Source organism: Hydra viridissima, unplaced genomic scaffold, assembly GCF_058129835.1.
Source record: "Hydra viridissima isolate aposymbiotic clone 2 unplaced genomic scaffold, HvirCarnegie_v1 scaffold_1, whole genome shotgun sequence".
Taxonomy (NCBI): Eukaryota; Metazoa; Cnidaria; class Hydrozoa; order Anthoathecata; family Hydridae; genus Hydra; species Hydra viridissima.
Genome location: NW_028324300.1, coordinates 5,723,975 through 5,746,635, shown reverse-complemented (window position 1 = coordinate 5,746,635; position 22,661 = coordinate 5,723,975). Strand labels below are relative to the sequence as shown.

General features: G+C 29.5%; 4 protein-coding genes and 2 pseudogenes across 8 annotated transcripts in view; 2 read left to right on the top strand and 4 right to left on the bottom strand.

The window, feature by feature from the left end:
• Positions 1–2,961: 2,961 nt before the first annotated feature.
• LOC149893041 (uncharacterized) lies at positions 2,962–3,288 on the bottom strand. The gene has a single exon (XM_090088657.1). The coding sequence runs from the start codon at positions 3,286–3,288 to the stop codon at positions 2,962–2,964; it is 327 nt and encodes a 108-aa protein (XP_089944783.1).
• A 2,013-nt stretch (positions 3,289–5,301) lies between these two features.
• On the bottom strand, positions 5,302–7,277 carry LOC149893040 (uncharacterized; annotated as a pseudogene).
• Positions 7,278–7,303: 26 nt separating this feature from the next.
• Positions 7,304–8,149, top strand: LOC149893039 (uncharacterized). The gene has a single exon (XM_090088507.1). The coding sequence runs from the start codon at positions 7,304–7,306 to the stop codon at positions 8,147–8,149; it is 846 nt and encodes a 281-aa protein (XP_089944633.1).
• Positions 8,150–11,404: 3,255 nt separating this feature from the next.
• LOC145187348 (fanconi-associated nuclease 1-like) overlaps positions 11,405–22,661 on the top strand; it is a 14,926-nt gene continuing 3,669 nt past the window's right edge. For all 3 annotated transcript variants that reach the window (XR_016453201.1, XM_090089938.1, XM_090089930.1), the window contains exons 1-5: positions 11,405–12,527; positions 12,741–12,969; positions 13,138–13,272; positions 21,386–21,641; positions 22,402–22,635. Coding sequence is in view for 2 of the 3 variants with exons in the window: in XM_090089938.1 (XP_089946064.1) it covers positions 11,489–12,527; positions 12,741–12,969; positions 13,138–13,272; positions 21,386–21,641; positions 22,402–22,635 (1,893 nt within the window). In the remaining variant the exon portion in view is untranslated. The remainder of the gene's footprint in view (positions 12,528–12,740; positions 12,970–13,137; positions 13,273–21,385; positions 21,642–22,401; positions 22,636–22,661) is intronic.
• LOC145187987 (5'-nucleotidase domain-containing protein 3-like) overlaps positions 15,175–22,661 on the bottom strand; it is a 25,511-nt gene continuing 18,024 nt past the window's right edge. Inside the window, exons 17-18 of one of the 3 annotated variants that reach the window (XR_016453211.1) lie at positions 19,407–19,590; positions 17,447–18,145 (exon numbers count right to left, since the gene is read on the bottom strand). The gene's annotated coding sequence lies outside the window, so the exon portion shown is untranslated. Of the gene's footprint in view, positions 15,726–17,446; positions 18,146–18,976; positions 19,591–22,661 lie in introns of those variants that run through there. The other 2 variants (XM_090089967.1, XM_090089959.1) reach the window with 2 other exon arrangements.
• On the bottom strand, positions 16,396–16,941 carry LOC149893038 (uncharacterized; annotated as a pseudogene).

The following is a 22,661-nucleotide window of genomic DNA, read 5'->3' as shown; positions in this document are numbered from 1 at the left end:
AATGAATGTAAATACAATAAAGAAAAAAAAATTTTCACAGTTTTAAAGAATTTAGCAAAGCCAATTTATGCCAAACCGCAAGAATAACTAAGTATTTAATATTAACAAAACATGATTTACCTATATATAAACTAAATTTTATTTGACAAAAACAAATGGGTTGTTATGTCCTTTTTATGACAAATGAAATTATATATGAAATATGAAAAACGAAAACATGAAATATCTGGTCGCATTTTGCAAGATAATTATAAATTTGAATAACTTTTTAAATGGTTTTGCTATATCAAACGAGTTATAAAAAAGCCCATTAGAAAATACCTATAAAAAAATAATGCATAGTGAAATATATATATATATTGGAACTTATAGAGTAGTCGAGGCAAAAAATGGCGACATCGGAAAAAGTACTAAAAAAATATCCAAAATTAAGGCTGGTGAATGAAGGAATTGAATGAATATATAATGAATAAATAAATGAATATATAATGAATAAATAATGAATATCCAAAATTAAGGCTGGTGAATGAAGGAATTGAATGAAACCAGATCTTGACAAAAAATTTTATTTAAGCTTTTTTACATTTCGCAATACTTTTTTTAGTCATTTTAAAATTACTAACTAAAATTAATAACTCATTTTCTCCCAACTTTTAAAATTGGAGATAAAACAAAATAGTTCTAACCTCGCAATTTGTCAGCGCGTGAAATAAATACTTTATCCTGAACAGCCTAATTAAACAAATACTATTAAAGTTTAAACTAATACCACGTGATCAGAGGTTCTGTTTTAACACTTTCGCTGCCAACTACGAGTATACTCGTAGTAAGTTGGCGTCATTTATTTGCCAACTATAAGTATACTCGTAGTGCTTTTTTTTGTCAGTTATATTCAGAATAAGAAATACTATAGAATTATTTCAGATTAAAAATATTTTTTTTATTGAAATGTTGATATCTAGCCTTGGCGATGAGAATGAAACCACGCAAAACAGCCTCGGCAAAAATTAATCATTGCAGACATTATGGCTCGGCAAAGAAATAACGCATAGTTTAAAATAGCTCGACAGCAAACGTGTTAAAACTATGGGCCATTTTAAAAGATTTTTTTGTTGACGGTGTCACGTTAAATAGGGTAAAGTGACCAAATTCCAGCCGCATCTTTACAAAATTGTTTCTACAGACATATTAACAAGGAGGTCTATATTAAAATTATGCATTTCTAGAAAGATAAATCTTTCAGCATTTAGGATGTAATTACAGCATTTATTATAAATGAAAATTGTTTGAAAAAACAACGATAACAAAAAGTATATAAATTAGACCAAAATACAGCCACTATGACCAAATTTCAGCCAGGCGTATGTGGAATGAACCTAATTACAGCCAATATAAAAACAAGTTTTTTACCAATACTTTTATGGGTTGGCATTTAAAGTACTTAAAAATTAATTGTATTACTAAATATTGTATCAATAGTTTTTTTAATTCTACAAATTAGCCGGTTGACAGATAAACAATAAGTAAAACAGTTTTAGCAAATTTGGACTTAAGATTTATTTAGTTTAAATTTAAAATGAACATGTTCTTAAACATCGATTAGAAAATGATTGCTTAACTTAATAAAAAGCATTAATCAATAAATAAACTTGCTTAAACTTAATAAGGATGCCTTAACTTGTAAAAAAATATGTTTTCAGGAGATGAGTTGCACCATCTTGTCCATGGGTAAGAAAAAAAATATGTTTACATGTTGGTAACAAATTCTTTTTTAAATGCAAATAAAAACCAAACATAAAACTAGGTTTAATTTTTAATTAAGAACCTATTATGTGTAAATCAGGATAATTAATGTCAATGCAATAATCTGACCTACTGTTTTAAAAGATTTGCATAGAATATAATATTTATATTAAAAAAAAAAAAGAATTCAGTGAACTATATTAATGACTTTTTTAAACAATAAGAACAAAAATTCATAACAACATAATCAAATTACACATTTGTTTTTTTATACTTTTATTGGTTCATTTTTATAGCAAAGGTTTTTTTCTAGGATTATCTTTTGACAATATCTTTGCTTCCTTTATTTTTAAGTTTTGTAGTCTTTTCAATTTAAGCATTTCTTTTTCCATTTCATTTTGAGCTTTTTTTTGTACCTGCTTTAATTGTGACTCATATGCTTCCTTAGAAGTAAGCACAAAAAACCTGTCTGCAAACTTAGCTTTTTTGCTTTTTGTAAAATTTGCATATGAATATGGCAAAATATCATTATCTCCATCTTCTGGATAAGATGAATTTTTAAAAGGGAAATATGGGGCAAAAGATCTAGTTTTTACAAAATCAGAAGTTAAAGGAATTGAAACTGTAAAATCGATTTCATACTGATTAATAGGCTGTTCAATTTCAGAGTAAAACATCGTCCTAAAGCTGTCTTGAAACTTACTAGTAAATGCAGCTTTATTACTTGCAGCTTTTCGTTTTATAGTTTTCATACTTAGTTCCACTAAACCATCACTATGTTCTGGAATTTCTACTACGGTTATTGGTTCAGCTAAATAGTCATGATCATTTTGGTATAGTAAATCTTGGGTTGGTGATTTTATGTTGTTCCAACTCAATATCCGGTAAAAGTGTTTTTGTGCTGTCTGTTGTTTGATTAATCTGTTCAACTGTTGTTGTATTATCAATTGTTTTAATTTGATCAAAGAGTTTAGTCATTAACCTGTCTTCAGAATACACATAGTTTGGCAAGTAAGCTTCAGCTGGAATAATCGAAGGATTATATGGAAAGATTCCACGTGATTTAAAGCCAGATTCAATATTGGCTTTTGTAATACTTTTATTCCAGGCCTTGTTTATTATAACCCCAGGGTGATTAGACATCATATCCTGGGCTGTTTTATTATATGAAACTTTGAACGGCTTAAATACAGTTCGATCGCTACATATAGGTTGAAGCTAATTGTTTGTATGAGCAGGTAATTCAACAATTTCAATTCGGTTTTGTATGGCCATATCTATTAACTCCACGAAATTGTGGGAATCATGGCCATCCAAAATTAAAACTTGTGGACGTTGTGGTCCAATGTTTTTTAAAAATGTAATCTCAAACCATAATTTAATCCCTTGTTTAGTCCAACCAGATTCACTTGGACTCCAGTTGGTTCCTTCAGGGGCATCTAGAACTTGAAAACTTTGAAGGGATTTTACTGTTTTCCCTTTTGGAATTACATGAGGTGGTAAGGCTCTTCCTGCTGCATTCACACAAACAATTAAAGTAATCATTTCTCAATTTCCACTGGTTCTCATATGTAAATATTTAGTACCTTTTGCAGCAACAATTTTGTGTGCCTTAAAGTCTAGCTGCAGCCCTGTCTCATCCATGTTCCATATTACTTCAGGCTGACAGTCTTTAATGACTTCTTTAAGTGCGGTAAAATAATTTGCCAGCTTTATCGGATTCATACATTGATGACGAACTGATGCTGTTGATTCTGGTTGTCGAAGAGTTACTTTTTTGTAATGTCGGTTGTTTAGTGGTCTCCACCATTTATTAGATGGTTTTCCATTCTTAAAAGAATATCCATATTTTCTGGCAAGCTTGCCAGAATATACCATGAATTGCTCTTTACCAAAACCAATGCCCATTCTACCTCTGTTGTCTGTAAAATCGAGTTTCATTTTTTCAAGATCAAGTGGCATTAAACTTTTTCTTCCTGCTTTTGCACCAATCTCAATTTTTCCATTTATCCTGCTCTGCAAAGTTGCTCGGGGTACTTTAAAAAATTTAGCAGCAACTCTAACAGACATTTTAGATGAAGTAATAACACTGTTTATAGCTTCAAGTAACACTTCCTGTTTATATTTTAAAAATTCACCTCGAGTTGTAAGACATTGTTTCTTATTATGAAATTCTTTATATTATAAATTATCAAAATTTTCAATTAAAGATTATTTTTTCATATAATTTCATTTATAAGCAATAATGTACATGAAACATTATATTCAATTATTTAGACTTTTGTTTATTTTTAAGTCTTCATCCTCATATTTAAGAAATATTACATAAATATTTAACTAAATAAGTCCATATATTTAAGATTGATAACTTTTAGGATATAAATATAATATAAAGTACTTATACTAAAAGAATAAAATCTAATAATATAAATATCTTACAAGTATGAGTAACTTTTAGACACTCGTGAACCTAATTTCGGTCATGGCCGGAATAAGATATAAAACCTGGCCGGATTTAGGTCTTTCTACCAGGTGCATTTAATTCAGAAATACAATCTATAGAAATGAATCATCATAATTATAAAGCTAAAATTATCTTTTTAAGAAATATATTTATAGTTTAAAATAATCACCATTCCGTTAAGTAATAAATATTTAATGTTTATAAGCTTCAAACTAGATGCTTACATAATCTTTTAAATCTAAATTAGTACTTTTTTGAGATAAGTATTTGTTATTATAATACTTCTATTATAAACACCCGCCAACTAAAATGTTTTTTTTTTTATTGGCTAAGTTCATACCAGTCTCAAAAAAGTCGGATTTACAAACATAAAGCAGAAACCAAGACAGAAATATTAAATTTAAAATGTGGCTGAAATTTGGTCACTGGCTCGGATTTGGTCACTTTACCCTAAGTAGCCCGTTAAAAAAGTAGATAGATAGCTCTGCGCATGCGCAGATATGGTGTTAAGTTTCCATTAGGTAGGCGAAATCACTGTGAACCAGAGAGACCGCCAGGTTTTATGTCGTGTCACTCGATCCTAAGCTTTATTTTTAGTTTAGTATTAATGTGTATGGTTAATTAAAAATATTTTTAAAATCTGGTTTACGTGTTAAGGTCGGAAAAATCAATTTTTAAGTTTCTACATATATTTATCACGTATAATTATCATAACCAAATTAAACACTTCTTCCATTAAAATCATTTGTTGATTTCTAAACTATTTCAAGATTCTATTGTAGGTATTACTATTAGCAACCTTTTCAATTGGATTTGAAAAAGCGTTTCAAACATGTAATAGGAGCAAATTGATTTTTTTTTTCCCGCTCCCCTAACTTTTCGCTGAATTTTGTAGCACACTATAAAAACATACATGCCTAAAATGAAAGTTGTTCTTGTGAATTAGAGCTCTTGAGATATTACAAAACAAGCCATTTGTAATGTTTTTAAACAAATTTTGTGGCTATGAAAATAGCCGTTTTGACAGGATTATAGCCACTGTCCTGGACTTGTTGACTTCTTTTTGTTTCTAGGGCTGCATATCAAAGTTAATGTTAAATTCTTCCTCCATTAAAATCAACTACAGAGGATAGTAGTTGCTCTCAATGTCGAGTATGCTCTTCTTTACGTTTAAATTTACTCCATGTAGGCTTAAATTTAGAATGAATAGCTTCTCTACATTGTTTAGCAAACCTGGATAGGCCACAGTTATGGTATTCAACAAAGGGCTGAACATGACACAGCAAAATGTGAAACTTCCAACTTACTGACATTTTTTTCCCTAGAACCTGTGCAAGATCTTGGGTAGATAGGAAGGAGTTTTTTAATTAGCAAATGCTAACTTATAATCTGACTCAAGAGTTCGACCAAAACAAGAATCCTTTACTTTTTTAAAGTCTTTCATGCACTGAACTATAGGTCTAAGTTGAGGAACCTAAGATGTAACTAATTTATCAAGTTCATCCAGGTTTTTCAAGATCTTGTTGGAATTATTTCCATCCCAACCTCTACCTTGGTACCCTCTCTGAAGAACATTTTTAGTTTTCAGCCAGTCATCAAATTCATGCCAGGTATCCATAAGCAGACATCCTAAAGTAGATACAACTCCAATCAAAAGATGCAATTCAGGAGGTGGTACTAAATGCTGGATTAGAGTATCTGGATTCTCCTCTAGGTAGAGAATCCTTGGATACATCACATTCATATAATGTTGCATGTTAGATTTCTTGGAGTTATTTTCTATAACATATTTTTCATACCAATAATCTAGACTCCCAAGAGTTCTTAGTTTTCCACATTCATCATTTCTCAACCCTTCACACCACAGGCAAGCTCTTTTTCCTGCATGGCCTGACAGACCAAACACAGCATTGGCACACTTTAAATCAAATGCTGCAAAAAACTTGACATCTTGCAAATTGAGTTTTTCTAATATTATTCTTAAGTTATGGTTTGTATCAGGAATATCTTCAACTATTGCAAGAATTTGACAACGCTGAACACCACTATTCATGTAAATTGCAGACTTTGTACTTTCATTTGCATCAAATATATTAGTTATAACTTTTAAAAAAGATCCTCCACCATCCATAGAAATTCGTACAAATGCTGAATGAAAGTCTAGAGCACGCTAATTTATCAAATCCAGTATGAAAAACGATGTCTCTTGAACATACACAAGATCCTTTGAAACTTTTCCATCTTCACTGTCTAGGAAACCTATCTGTAAAAATATTTAAATAATGTCATTATTTATTTATACACTAAAAAATAGCCTTCTCATTCAACGACTTGTACAAGCATCTCCAGATTGGGAAAATTTAGGTTTTAAAGTTTTAACACAAAAAAATTAAATGTATATTACACAAAAAAGATAACAATAATTTCTAATTTATATATTAGTCAATTTAATATTAGCTGCACTTAATTTTACAAAAAAAATTACTTAACTTATAATGGTTACACATTATATAGTTACAATATTTGTATGTGTAGCCATCACAAATTCATGGTGGAGGATCTCTTTCTCTTTACATATAAAACATATTCATACAAAATGTTAGAACATTCTGAAAGTGCACTTTTGTGATTAATACTTATAAATTACCTTTTCTACATTATAAAAATGTGATATGGATTCCTCAAGTTCATTCAATTTGCCAAAAATATTAGGTTCTACAGCAGTCTTATTCCCTAATCCTTTCCGAAGAGAAGATATTTACTGTTTGGTGTCGTTAATAGAAAGTTCCAATATTACTTGAAGTTCTTTTATAACCTGTAAAGATACTTGTTTTACTGTTCTTCGATTTGCCTTGTTGGCAGGACATCCAACAGTTACAACTGTCGTATATTAAAAGCTCTGATCTAAAGACGTCATTTCCCTTTCTTTATGGTTTAACGCTTCAGCGAACCGTATTTATTAATTATGTTATTCCTTGCGTTTTTGACTTACTTTGTTGTCGTTATTGTAGTGACTTTATATATTCGATTAAAGCCTAATATTTTATATTGTATCTTGTTGCGGGCTCATAACAATTTAATCGAATATATATAAAAATGGATGCCAAAATATTTAAAAAAGTTCTTAGTGACGATCCGAGCGAAGAGGATTATATTTACTGGAAAAAGATGCTAGCTATTTATTTAGAAAAAGCAGTTATACCAGCAGATAGTAAACTTGAAGTTTTATTTGTTTTATGTGGAGTTAAAGCCTTTACATTAATTCAAGATTCAACCTCATTCAACGAAGCAATAACAATACTTGACCAAAAGTTTCAAAAACGGTCAACGGCTATCATGATGCGTCACAAACTTCGATCGCTTAAACAACAGGAGGGCGAATCAGTCGAAAACTTTATGTGCAACTTAAAGCAGTTTGCCAGAAAGTGTCCTACACAGTCTCTCACCGCTGATCAACATAGAAGTCTATTAATATGCGATGCTTTTATTGCAGGAATTTTCTCACCAACTATTCGACAGCGACTACTAGAATCTACAGAAGAAAATCTAGATGTACTCTATAAAACAGCACTTACTATGGAACTAGCAGCCGAAGATGCTCTCAATTTAACAACTACAACGGCTTCCACCGTACTACCAAATTTTGCTGCTACGAAAAACCAAGCAATTATCAAACCTTGTTTTTGGTGCGGTGGTAAGTTACACCCAAAAGCAAAATGCCCAGCACGTAACTCTACCTGTACAAACTGTCAAAGAAAAGGTCACTGGTCAACCGTCTGTCTGTCAAAAACAAACAAAAATTACGCTAAAACAGCCGCAATTAACGAAAAATGCACAGACGACGAGGATGAGAGTACACAACTATCTTCGGCCATAGCCGCAATTAACTCACCAAGTAGATTAATTGACGTCACCATAAACAAAAATAAGACTATTTTATAAATTAAACACAAAGTTCTAGGACATCAGCTTTTAAGAGTCCTATATCAAGGTGGCATTATTAGGGGGAAATAATTTAGAGCCTGCTAATTTTATTATACTTCCAACAGCCTAGACAGTAGTAGTTCTTCTGTGTCTAGAGATGTATTTTTTCTTGTCAGTTAAAAATGTCAAGAATGAAACTTTTGGTTGGTCTAAAAATGATGTACGGTTTACTAAAAAAAATGATGTACGGTTTACTTAAAAAGGGGAATGTTTAACGAAACATTTTTGGAAGAAGTTTGTCAATTTTAGATCCTGCATCTGTCTTAACTGAGTCGCCTAGTTCCAATAAATTTGTTATTTTTAAAGTTCTTTTCTGTTTCATTATTTTTTTTATGCAAATTTCATGACATACTTAGTTTTATCTTGTGTATTATTTAAACTGTGATGAAAATCTATGCCTAACTCTTTTTTAGGGAGCAGAATGCAAAAAAAGATGACAAAAAACATACAAAATTAAGGCTCTATGCAAAAATTCAATTTTAAAATAATTTTCTTAAGTTTTTTGATGTTCTTATACAATGTAGAGGTGTGCGAAACTCGAAGCTTCGAGTTCGAGTTTATTCAATAATCGAACTCGAATCGAATGTGTTTAGATAATCGAATATAATTCGAATTTCGAACATAAAGTTCGATATTTAAAAAGTTGCTGTAAAATATTGTTAAAAAGCTTCAAAAAGTCGCTGTAAAATAATATTAAAACGCTTCAAAATGGAGGACGAGAGAGTAAGGAACGTTATTTGGAATTATTTTGATAGGCGTAAAATTAACTATACTATTTTTGGTTTTTGTAAAATTGGAAAATGCAGTAAAAATATATTTTGTCTTACTTCATCTACAACTGGCTTATTTACTCACCTGAGAAGTTAAGTCATAATAAGGAATCAGCAGAGTGTGATAAAAAGACACAATAAGCAAAAAGAATGAAAAAGGAAGAAAATAAAGCTGGAAAATAACAGTCAATTAGTGTCATAGATCTGTGGGCTAAGAAAACAGCATGGCTTCCGATTACTTGCCGTACGATTTCGTAGAAGAACAAGGTTTTCAGACACTTATGAATTTAATGTACACTTTCACTAGTTTGTTAAATAATCTCGAACTCGAACTCGATTGAATTTTTTGTTATCTCGATCGAACTCGATCGAAGATGAAAAACCTAATCTCGCACAGCTTTAATACAAATAAAAGTATATTTTGCAATTAAATGTATCAAAATACAAAATACAAAAAAACTCAAAGCGTTTTCTTTTTTAGATGTAATTTATTAAATTTTTTTTTTAAAAAAAAATCGTTTGTGCAAGTTTTACAAAAATAACCCCCCAAAAAAACTAAAGTTTTTTTTTTAAATAATGAAAAAAAAAAAAAAGTGAAACATTTTTGGCATTTATTATTAGAGATTTGTAGAATTTCAGTTTCTTGGGTATACTGCTAGTATATAAACTTGAATGCTTTTCCTTCAAAGATTAAATACCTTTTTTTTATACAAAGTTTGTGATGTTTGTTATCTGAGAAGGTGCAAGTGTTAGTATTTGGCAATGATATATTATATATACTAGATGTCTAACTTGCGGGATTTTATTGGACAAAAAGTGAAGCCGCTTTTTTTGTTTACAAATTGAATCCGCCATTTGTAATAAGGGCAAAAACTATATCCGCCATTTGTAATAAGGGCAAAAACTATATCCGACGTGCGAAATAAAAGTTAAAAATGCACGTTTTTGCCCGAATTAGAAATGGCTCCCACGGCTTCACATTTCGGATCGAAGTTAGACATCTAGTATATATAATATATCATTGGTATTTGGATAGAAGAAAATTAAATAAGTTTAATGCACAGGTCAGCTCAATTATCAAAAATTAGTCAAGGTTTGAAAAAAAATACTGTAAGTAGCCTAAAACAAAACTTTTGGAGACTTCCAACTGAAATTTGCTTAAGGGCCTGTTTATGTGGAAAGCGGGCTGGCTCGGCAAACGAGCCACCCCGTTTACCGAGATATCGACGTCATCAATATTTTAACTTCATTTTATTTTGCGTTTATATGAATAAACGAGCTAGCCGAGATCTCACTGTTTTTTGCCGAGTCTCGGCAAACGGGCTGGTTAATTTTTTATATAAAATTGTACGCATGCGTACAAATTCTAAAATTCTTTAAATTTGAAGCTTCCACGTAAAATAATAAATTTAATAATAAAACTGGCAACTTCCGTGTAGTTTAAATTTTAGTTGTTTTGCTTTTATAATTTACCAAAGATCATTTACCAGTATCTTTTAAGTAATATAAAGTAATAGCTACTTTTTTTATCTGCTAATAGAACTCTAGAGTTAGGCGAAAAAGGGTCAGGAGATAAATAAGGGCTTAACTCTTAAACCAAATTCACGAAAAGAAACCGTAAAAGCCTAAAATTTGTTTTCCATACATCAATGGGAGCTACACCAGTTATTATATTATGCCACCATAAATCAGTTCTGCCAGTTTTAAATTAGCAACTACGACTTTTTCATAAAAGGTGCCTCTCTCCTGCTTGTTTCATCTTTTGAAGTGATTGTGATCGTTTTCGTAAAAAAATAATATTTTAAAAATTATCAAATTTAAATTTGTGAAGTTTATATAATACAATTAGGCTTTTAAGAAGCATTATTTGTGTTATAATACCAGTTAAACATATTGTTAAAATGCAATGTGTTTTTTTGCCGCTAGCCGCAATCTTTAAAGTTACTATTTGACCGCTAAAGAGGCCGGCCCTGCTAGAAAAAGCCAGGCTGACCTCGATATAATTTTTTTTTTTTGGCAAAAATTCATATAAACGCAATTTTAAAACTGGCTCGTTTTCCGGGCAAACGGGCTAGCCCTTGTCCATATAATCTGCAACAAGATAAGTTAAATCGGCCCTTAGGTTAGGATAAGTTAAAAAGGCCCTTAGAATCTGCAACAAGATAAGTTAAATCGGCGCAAAAAGATGCTTAGCATGCAAAAGACCACGTGGGGATATAAGTTTTAATATTACTGCTGGGCTGACCTTGATCTGTCATAGTTTTCTATTATCCATGACATTTTTTTTAAAAAATACAATTTTATACCAGATTAATTTAAGAACAATTTTTTTGAAAAATAAAAAATTCAATTCAATATTTATTTTGGTTTTTTTTTAAATGGTACTTTAAGCTTTAAATAAAAAAATCGCCATGTACCTTTTTTTTTTTTTTTTTTTTTGCCACTGTATAATTTAATTGTTTCAGATTACTTCAAGTAAAGTTCTTGAAGCATGATATTTAGATAACTAAACAATTAACTTTAACTAATGGCAAATGCTGACAAGTTTAACTTTTTTAAATTAAGCAATCTTTACATAGTATGTCCAGCATGTGGAATGCAAGTTGTAAAACGAAGAATCAATCATCATCTTGATGCTGACTGTAGAGAAATAAAAATCACTTCTGTTAAGACATTGATGTTAAACGAAACTGGTGATGAAAACTTACTAACTTCAGAAAGCTCAAAATGTTCCAAAAATGATTTTGAAATAATTAACAATCAAAGAAACAGCTCTAAGAATTTTGTCAAGAATGCTAAAAAAAATTGTGTGCCTAGCATAACAACAATGGTCACTTCTAATGATGAGCTTATCCATAAAAGACTTTGCAAATCTAAAGTAATTATCATTAGTGATGATGATGGTGATGATGATTGCAGCAATAAATTAAACCTGAAGCTATGTAATCAATCAACAAAGCAACCAAGTAGTTTAATAACTGTTAAAACATTAGACACTTCACTATCATTAAGTCAGTGGTTATTAAAACTTGAAGAGTTGACAAAAAAACTTCATGAGCTTAGTAATCAACATATTTATGATGAAAGTCATTTTCATGAGTGGAGAAAAAAGTTAAATCCTTTTAGATTATTTGGTTTCAATTGCCATCAAAAGCAGAATCAAGACAGTATTTTCAATGATAAAATTGAACTAAATAAAAATACTTCTAAAACAAAAGAAAATTTGTTTTTTCAGATAGAATCTCAAAATTTACCTCAAGAAGATAAGATAAAATTAGATTTGATTGAAAGTATAGATGCTAAAAAGTATAAAAATTCTCTTATGCCATATTTGGAAAATTTTTTTTATGTAATAGAAAAAGTTCTTCAATCTAAGGATGATTCTGTTTTATTTGATGTAAATGATATAAAAATCCTTGCTAAATGTGGAGAATTATCAAAAGTATCTTTACAGTTATATATTCGCTTGTATCTGAGAAAGAAAGGTTGGTTTCGATGTAATAAAATCCAATATCCAGAAATCTGTTCAGATTTAAGTGGGTCATTTCAAGAGCTTATTAAATCTGGTGAATCAAATATTTATTTTAAATTTTTTTATAGTTCTTTTGTTTGACATTAAGCATCAGTATTTAGTTATCATTTATTCTCAGCAGAAATTGAAATACCAATCCTTAATTTATATAAAATTAGATTCTTAAAAGATTTTAGTTTTTAAAAACTTGTTTATGTAGATGGTAATGTGTAAATTTAAATATAAGTATTTTATCTTTTTTTCCCAGGATATCTGACAGATGAAAAACACTTAAATAGTTTAGATGAAATTTTGCAACTCTTAAATGCAAATGAAGTTCGCCAACTATCGAAAGATTTTCATTTAGTAAAAAGTGGGAGTACTTTATCTAAAACGGATCTTTGTTCAATGTTAAAGAAACATTGTGTACAACAAAAGTCTTTGTTTATGTTAAAAAAAAAAGATTTCTTGTCAACATCTTTACTCATGAGCAAGAAGTACTGTTTCATAAAATAATGATAATAAATTCATTTATTTTATTTTATTTTTTTCTTTTTTTATGTTAGGTTTAAAATTTTTTTAAACTTAAAGATCTGTATTTTTTTTTTAATAATCTAAAATGTATTTTTAACATTAAAATGTTTTAAGAATAAAATTTCCATTAGAGCAAAAGAGTATCTTGGTCAATGTGTGAAACTGAATGAAGAAGTTGGTTTTGTATTCACAAGAATTTTCACATTATTCAGTATTACCAATACACACTATGAAGATGTTATGCACTACACAGGATACAACCAAGTGTAAGTTGAAAGTCGATTGGTTATTATTTATGACAAATATTTATTCAAAAGAAGAAATCTGATTTTATTAAAGATTTTTAGTTCAGTTCGTTTAAAAACTCACCATTCTATAACTGATATATTCTTAAGACTTTAATGACTTACATGAAATAAATCAGTAATGAAATGTTATTTTTTCAAGTAAAAAATTATTAACTTTAATAGGGTTTTTTCACATTACAAAACAAAGTTTGTCTGAAGTTAAGTATATGTTGTGATACCAAACTGTAAAATATACAGCCCGGTTCTCTCATTCAATACGGACACAAAATGTAAAAAGTCTCAGCTACTGGGAAAAACTTTGGGACATATTGATTAGTATAATTGATCCATACAAAGATTTCTTTATCATTGGAAACCTTTTTATAAACTGATCAATTATAGAAATGAGTCCTCCTTTAAACACATTGAGGCAGGATGAAATTCTCAAAAATACTTATACAATCAAGCGTTTTGCCTGAGACCTAAATAAAACAGCCAACAATTTGTTTTGTAGGCCCAATGTTCTGCAAATAACATTTCTCATATTCCATGAGGCATAGTTTAAAAGTACAGAATGAGCATAATTTGTATGATACATACATACATACATACATACATACATACATACATACATACATACATACATACATACATACATACATACATACATACATACATACATACATACATACATACATACATACATACATACATACATACATACATACATACATACATACATACATACATACATACATACATAAATACATACATACATACATACATACATACATACATACATACATACATACATACATACATACATACATACATACATACATACATACATACATACATACATACATACATACATACATACATACATACATACATACATACATACATACATACATACATACATACATACATACATACATACATACATACATACATGCATGCATACATACATACATACATACATACATACATACATACATACATACATACATACATACATACATACATACATACATTTCTACCACTCTGTATTGATCTAATCTTAACAGTAAATAATATCTAAATATGAAAATTTTATCAACTTGTCATGTTCACAACAAAAGTTGCAGCATTTTGTAATAATCCTAATATTCAATTATCAGGGTTGAATAGAGTTATTGGAAACCAATGCCCTTCCAACCCATCAAGTGACTCATGTAATGGGTGCAATCTACTATTTGTAGTTTGTTCTATAAAATTGCAGTTGCTATAAAAATTATCTGCAGTCCTGCATTATTATTCAATTGTGATACATGTTTAAAGTAGTAAATTTACATAACTAAGGGGTCTTATATCTTTAAGTAAAAAAGGTTTGATATCTTCCAAAATAATGTCAAGCAAATTTAGCTTTTTAGGACTTCATAAATAAATCTGGAGTGTTAGAGAATTCTATGGTAAACAATCTTTACATAAAACTTTAAAATTTGTAAGTTATTTTTGGTACTGTTGCTATAATAAGCATTTTTTTTTTTTTTTTTTTTTTTCGTTTTAACTTTCCATGGTAATTGAGAAAATTTTCTTCATGGTTATAAGAATCCAAAAAAATGTCCTTTGAAATGCTTTACTCAAATCAATCAATACGAATCTAAGAACTTCTTGATAAAATTTAGTTAGAAACAATTTATAACTAGGTTTGCTTTTCTATTTCAAGATAATTCTTTTAGTTGATCAAAATATTTAGAATGGGAATTTTTAACCAAATTTCTCAAATACAGCTTATTTCAATAACAGCTTCAACAGTTTGCAGCTTTCCTTACAAAAATAATTTTATTTTGGTCATAGTGTAGTAAATATAAAAAAATGGATAAAATATATTTAACATGCTTTTAAATCAGACAAGTTTCTCTTTTATATCAAAAATAAAAATATCTTTTTTTCAAAATTATTATATCTTCCCTTAATAATGATATATTGAATAATGTAGCTCATAGTTGAAAACAATAATGTATGACAATTCATTTCATCTTTTTAAAATAAGATAGAAGTAAAACCTAGTGTCTTGTATTTTTGAGCTCAAGCTCATGTAATGTCTTTTTTTATTGGATATTTGAAATAAAATCCAGCTTTTTGTAAACAGCTAACACAAACAGCTTCACCATTAAAATAAGAAATCACCAAAAAAATTCACTAATATCCAATCATTAATATTGATATCAATATTTATTGATTTTGCAAGTATTATTAATGCAAGTAACTTCCAGCATGTGTAAAATGTCAAATGCACTACTAATTGATGTTATATAAGCTTTTAAACAGCATGATTTAGGTGATAAATAATGATATGAGTTCCTTTGATAGCAGGAGTATTTTCAAATGATTGAGCAAGTACTTCATGTGTAATAGCAGCTGTTTCAGTTTCAGAAATGTTGAGAAATCTAAAAAACATTCAACATAAATAATAATTCTTTTTCCAAAAAAAATATTTAGTAAAGTCATGTTTTAATAAATCCTGTATTTCTATACAATTTTCTTTTAAAAAAAATTTATTTCAAAATTATAGTTATAATTACAAAATTGTAAATTTATTGGGATTGACATTTTATAACTAAACATATAACCTATTTTAATTTTTTTTTAGTTAAAGTCTTTTATGATACCTATATCATAATACAAGACTTCAGTTATTTGTAAAAAATCATAACCCAAATGTGTATACACTTTGATATTTTGCTACTAACTTATGTATTTAAATTTTTTTCTTTTGCAACTAAAAACATACTTGGCATCAAAATTTGATTGTCAATTAGTTTTTGAAAGGATAGGTTACAAAAAACTCTTTTCCTTATACAATATGTACTATCACTAGTTTTGAAAAAATGCCAATCTGTTCAGTTCATACTTTTTTCATGAAAACACAGGTTTTTCAAATTCAATCTAAAATACAATAAGAAAAAGCACACCTATTCAGTTAGTGATTATCAATTTTGTCTCAAGTTTGTAAAATATCATTTCAAGAGCCAAAAACAATTTGGTTAGAGTAGGTAATTGTTAATCAGATTTTTTTTGAATATTTTGTTATAAAAAATGAATTTAATTAATTTTATTCTAGCTGCTTGCACCATTAGTGAAATAATGGATCTTCTGAACTTGTGGGTATTCTTCTTCAGAATTGGTATGATTTTGAAGGCATACTGAAGACTGTCTCAGTATTGTGAAGAAGATTGTCATATATTAAAACAAACATTTGCTTTCTTGGGTTTAAAGATTGCACATTTATGACAAATGGATGGAGAGTTGCTAGATGTTTGGAAAAATATGATGACTGAACTTCATTTTGAATAAAAATTTACAGTAAAAGACATTTGCATAACACAATTATTTAGCTTCAGTTTTTCTTTAAAAAGAATATCAGGGATTTGCAAACATAATGATGATTTTGAGTTTATACAAGTTGTCTGTTAACTCTTCTAGAAACTCTATTTTTTCTAGGAGCTCCTATTAGTCTTGAACCATTGCTTGTAAGTTATTTCATTTTTTGAATCCCCTACCAGTTACGTTGACTTTTTTTTCAATTCTTTCTTTTTCAGGACAATACTCATACTCATGAAATATGCATGCTTTATTTTCTATTGAACATATAGCTTAGGCCATCATATCTTTTGACTTAAATTCATTTTAAGACTTTTGCCATAAGATTTGGATTTTGATGGTAGGTAGAAAATATATTGTGTTTGCCAGATTTTCCAGCAGTAATACAATCTTGTAGCTTTAAAAGAGCAAATGATGGTATCTCAGCTATACCACAGGATTTTGATTCTTCTAACCATTTTTGAAAAAGTTCTTAAAGATTGCATAATATGAGTTAAATTTGTGGCTTGCTCAGATGCATTCAACAATTCACTCACAATTTAACTTTTTTTCTTTACTTTAATATCTATTTGTAGTATGATCTTGCTGGATGATTTTTGAATAAGAGTCAAACCAAATTTGATAAGACAAGGATCTATAGTATCAATTTGTTTAACAGAGGTGGTATGTAATCTGGGTCATATCTTTTGCCAACTTCTTCAACAGATTTGATTTTTCTTACTTTCTTATATATATATACAGGGTGTCTCAAAATTAACACAAGATTTGAATTAAATAGAAAACACAATTTTTAGTCTTTTGATTGTTATTTTTTTATTGAATCATAAAGTACATAGGATAGGGTTATTTACGGAATAACACATTGGACATATGGCATTATTGGCTTTGCATGCATATACACACTCTTGTCTAAATTTCTCATGACCATTTTGCATAAATGTGACTGAATTTCGTTGATGCAGCATTGAATATCATCCAATTTCTGCAGAAAGAACTGTGTTATCATGTCGCGATATCGAGCACCAGTAACAGTCACTGCTTGACCAGTCTACTTATTTTCAAAAAAGTATGGTCCAATTATGCCTCCAGCCCAAAATCCACACTAAACAGTAACACATTGTGGATGCATTTGTTTTTCGACAATCACATGTGGGTTCTCGGAACCCCAAAAGCTGCAATTTTGGCAATTAACAAAACCATCCAGGTGAAAATGTGCGTCATTTGTAATTCTTGTCCACGACGCCGAATTGAGGTTCCTGGATTGTCACCAACACTCTCACGCACTGCTTCAATATTGACATCTGAACGGCTTGTTCTTGGAGCAGTGTGTTTGGCGTCTCCAACGAATCCAGTTGCCCTAAATTTTTCAATTAAATAATAGTTGTGAGCAGTATAAGTATAGCCTTCTGCATCTTTCTAAAACTTACTTGAACCTCCTGGGACTTTAGGGAATCTTCTGCAACTTTCTTGTACTTTCTGGAGTCTTCTAGAAGTTTATTGAAATTAGCAAGGTTTATAGTATATAAGCTGATAGAGCAACACTAATAATAATCATTGTTTTCAGAAAAATACCTGAGTATTAATTTTGTTCGTAATGTCACATGAGAAAAGTGCTTCTACAACTGAAAGAAATAAAATGATTTTGACAAAGAATCTTGTACGGTTTCATGAGTCACATAAGAAAAGAAGAACTGTTCAACTTGAAGAAAATTCAAGTAATGTACAGGTCAAGTATACAACTGGGAAGGCTCCGAATTCAAAAACTATCTATCCATCAAAAAGAAGAAAAACATCCTTCGAGCCTACTGTAACAACAGCAGCAGCAACAACATCAACTTCTGATTCAGAGACAGAATATTAAGAGTCTGAAGATTCTGAGGAACAGTCCATAAGCACAAGCAACAAGTACAACACCCAAAAATACAACCAAATTAGTAACATCATCAAATTTGTCAACTAAAAAAGCAGTAACTATTTGACAACAGTTATCTAAAGATGGAATCGATGTTCAGACACCTTCACAATCTGGCATTCAGATCCACTATTAAAGAAGCTGTTAAACGTAATGAAGAAAGAAAGAGAATATTACACTTTAAAAAATAGTCACTACATTCTGATGGTAAACATTAATCACCAAGAATATCAAGTGTTAATATTGAAGAATGAACTGGATCTACCAGGCAGAAAAACAGATACTTTTGTCAAAGGTATAACAGCTGTTCTCAATGAATACAGTTTATGCAAGAGTATAAAGAGTATAATACTATGAATGTGAACACTGGAAGAAGAAATGGGATCATCACTCAGTTACAAAGACTTTTTTTTTTCTTTAAAGAAATGAGAAGTACCACAATTCATTGGTTGTCAATACCTTGACCTTGAGTTGTTTGTATATTAATGGATGAAGAACTTGAAGGAAACACCCCATCACCAAACATTGAATATCTTTTTATAATGGAACTGGTAAAGAATTATTAACAGCTCAGGATGAATTTCAAGAATGGTAAAGAAGTGATTACTGAAACAGCAGGATGGCTTAATGGCATGAAATTTTTATTTCATTTAAGTCAAGTTTTTTGTTTTTGAAAAATCTGGAGTGTTTCCTAAATTGAATTTTCAGAAAATACTAAACTTAAGTAATGAAAGATGGAATTCTTGAGCAATGCAAGCTCTTTTGGCATTCTTACTTCTACTAAAGAGAAGAGACTCACAACTTGATATTTATAAATTCATCTCTTATGTCATACCATTGGTTTACTGACCAAATTTGCAATGCAGGTGATTATCAGAAGCTATGTAGTAGTTTGCAGGTTCACAAGAAAGTGTTAAACTCTGTGAAAAAGTCTTGGAGTCAGGAACCATCAAGACAGGAAATATCCAGAACAAATTAGTGGACAGAACAGTCAAGTGTCTTCAAGAACTTTTTGTAGTCTGTAAAAACAATAAGAACATTCATGTATAAGAATTGAATACTATGCTTTAATTGGACTATATACTTCTTTTTCGTTTTATGCAGTATTTTTTTTGTTAACCTAATAGATCTAATAGTATATATATATATATATATATATATATATATATATATATATATAGAGAGAGAGAGAGAGAGAGAGAGAGAGAGAGAGAGAGAGAGAGAGAGAGAGAGAGAGAGAGAGAGAGAGAGAGAGAGAGAGAGAGAGAGAGAGAGAGAGAGAGAGAGAGAGAGAGAGAGAGAGAGAGAGAGAGAGAGAGAGAGAGAGAGAGAGATCTGATCAATTACTTAATTATATTACATATAATTAAATGATTAATTGAAACTAGTTTACATTTTATAAAAAATATTTTATATAAACAAAACATTAAATCAATATTTTAGTGGTTTGATTTGTCTTGCTCTACTTCATGTTGCCAGTAATGTATGAATTTACTGACCTACTTTTGCTCTGAATTTTTAGCAATCCAATCAGCAATAAATAAAAAAATTTGATTAATAATGCTCAAGTTCCAGTTTTAAGATTAACTAAAGTTATTTCTGAGTATCACAATAATGCAAGGCATTATGTAGTTAATTGTGCCTTTATTTGTGTGCCTATCCAGTGTAAAGACCAGATCAGGGAGGAAGCAACCAACCATATCTTTCTTTTTTTAAGGAATGATTTTTTAATTGGTTAGACCCTTCACATGGGCTAGGAGGCAGGTTGGAGAGTACTGTTTCAAATAATGCTATTCAATCCTGATAATTAAAAATAAGGGTTTTTAAAAAACGCTGCATTTTTTGTTGTGAACAGTTAAAGATCACTTAGCCCAATGGTCCTAATGGCTGTTAATAAAGTGATAGAGAAATTTATGAGCTATTCCAAAATGGCCGAAAACAGGATTTTTTTAGACAAGTGAAACTATATACTTTTAGACATTTGATTTCTCAAAGTTTCACTAACTGTTTATATTTTGCCCACTTATTGCAGACAAAAAAGCTAATCAGAAAACAAACGTGTGGAGTTGTTGATGAATAGAAAAATTCTACAATTAATTTCATTTTGCCAGTTTTTAGCATTTTTCAGAAATTTTCCAAAGTTGAGGTTACAGTTTTTTCTAATTTGTTAATAAAAATCACTATTTTTAAAATCTAACATATTAGCAAAAATCACTATTTTTACGACATAAATATCCAGAGAACAGTTCTAGAAAAAAAAATGAGTCGCATGTTGAAGGTTAGAAAAAAAAGTTGTCTATTTTAACAACCAAGAAATCAAGGCATGCCACCTGTTAGTATTTATTAGACTATCATTTCTAAACCACTGTACTTGGATGTATATGTAAAAATTATGAAAATTGGAGATGGTGTCCCATAGGCCATAGGTTAAAATATAATTATCTGACACTATTGCATGCTGAAGTCTGCACATGAATAAAAATGGTTTATTTTGAATTAATTATTTCATCAAAATTTTGAATTATACAGGTTTTAATGCATTTGTAATACAACAGCTGAATAAATAACCTTCACTACACACACTCACACACATAATTAAGCACTTACTTATTGATGATACTAATTCTAAAATGTTAAATATGACAAGGATAAGCTGTATGCTCTTAGGATGTAAATGAGTGACTAATTATTATTGTTACTATTATTATTACTATCATTATTGTTGTTGTTGTTGTTGTTGTTAATAATATATATGTTTTAAGTATTATTTTCAGCAATTTTTCAATTTTATGATCTGTTTTTATTATTGTTAAGTTATCACCTGCTTCAAGTAAACAATGGCGAAGTTAAGTATCCATCATACACAGTCAACAAAAAGAATAAATTGTTTATTAGTAGTGCTGAACTTACTTCTTACACAGTGGCTGTTGAAATGGAGAGAGAGCTAGATATGTTTATGGAAAAAAAAGATTTAGATGCTGCATATGAAGTTTATACAAAAGTAAAACAACGTTTGGTTGATATATGTGAAGATATATGTGAAGATGTAGTGGATGAAGGAAAAAGAAAAGTAGCAATTTACATTTTTTACTTTAACAAAAAGAAAAAATTTATATTTAAAAATTTTTTGAAATTAGTTTGAAAGTAAATATCTTTCCAAATCTCATAAAACTTTTTTTAAAAAAAAAAAACAAAAAATTTTGAATAATTTTTGTGAGTTTAGAAAGAATTAAAAACACATAAAAGAAAATATCTGAGCTTAATTTTAAGAGGTTAAGGCCTCAAAAAATAATATAATAATCTTATAGTAATTGAAGACTACAGGGAAAGACCCATAGTTGTCCACCTTTTCTACTTTTGAGAAAAATGGAAATTGTGTTCAGAGACTTCAATAGTCTTTAATGTTAAACATTTTTAAACAATTGAATAGTTATCTGATAGTTTTTTGTTTTGTCAGAAGTAATATTTAAGCATTGATACATAATGAAAAGAAAGCAAGTACAAAAGTTTATCATATTTTATTATATTTCAGCAAGTGCAAAAATTTATCCTATTAGAGACCTGTGGTTTTCTATGTAGTCTTCAATTGCAATAAATTTGTTCTAGTCATCATCACATATTGAAGATGTAGCTTTACACACAAAATTAGTTACAGAGAGAAGCTTTTCTTATCATGTCTTATGATGTGAATGCTCATTTATCTTTCAAATAATCTGTTTAAGTAGGATTAGCCTAGCATAGGTACAAATTCTAATCAATACATAGATGTGAATTATCAATATAGTTTTTTTTGTAAATTTTGTGAAATGTAACATTTATTTTTCTTGTAGGCTATTCGATGTCTTTCATTACCTTATTTTCTATCATGTTACTCTGAACCATGGATAATATTTCGGATCTGTGGAAAATCAGTGGAGATTCTTGAAAAGCGTCAAGAGTATATGGAAGCTGTTAAACTTCTGGAATTGCTTCTTTCTCAAAAATATTTTTGTAATTGTGCTAGAGGTGGTTTATGGGAACGCTTAGTTATTGATACAGAGCGGTATCTGAAAGATCTTCCAAAGGTTTTTTGATGTTTTTTTATTGTTCT

Bases quoted from the DNA above. Each gene is read 5' to 3' on its own strand.
- LOC149893041 (XM_090088657.1), bottom strand. From the start codon at position 3,288: ATGATTACTTTAATTGTTTGTGTGAATGCAGCAGGAAGAGCCTTACCA.
- LOC149893039 (XM_090088507.1), top strand. From the start codon at position 7,304: ATGGATGCCAAAATATTTAAAAAAGTTCTTAGTGACGATCCGAGCGAA.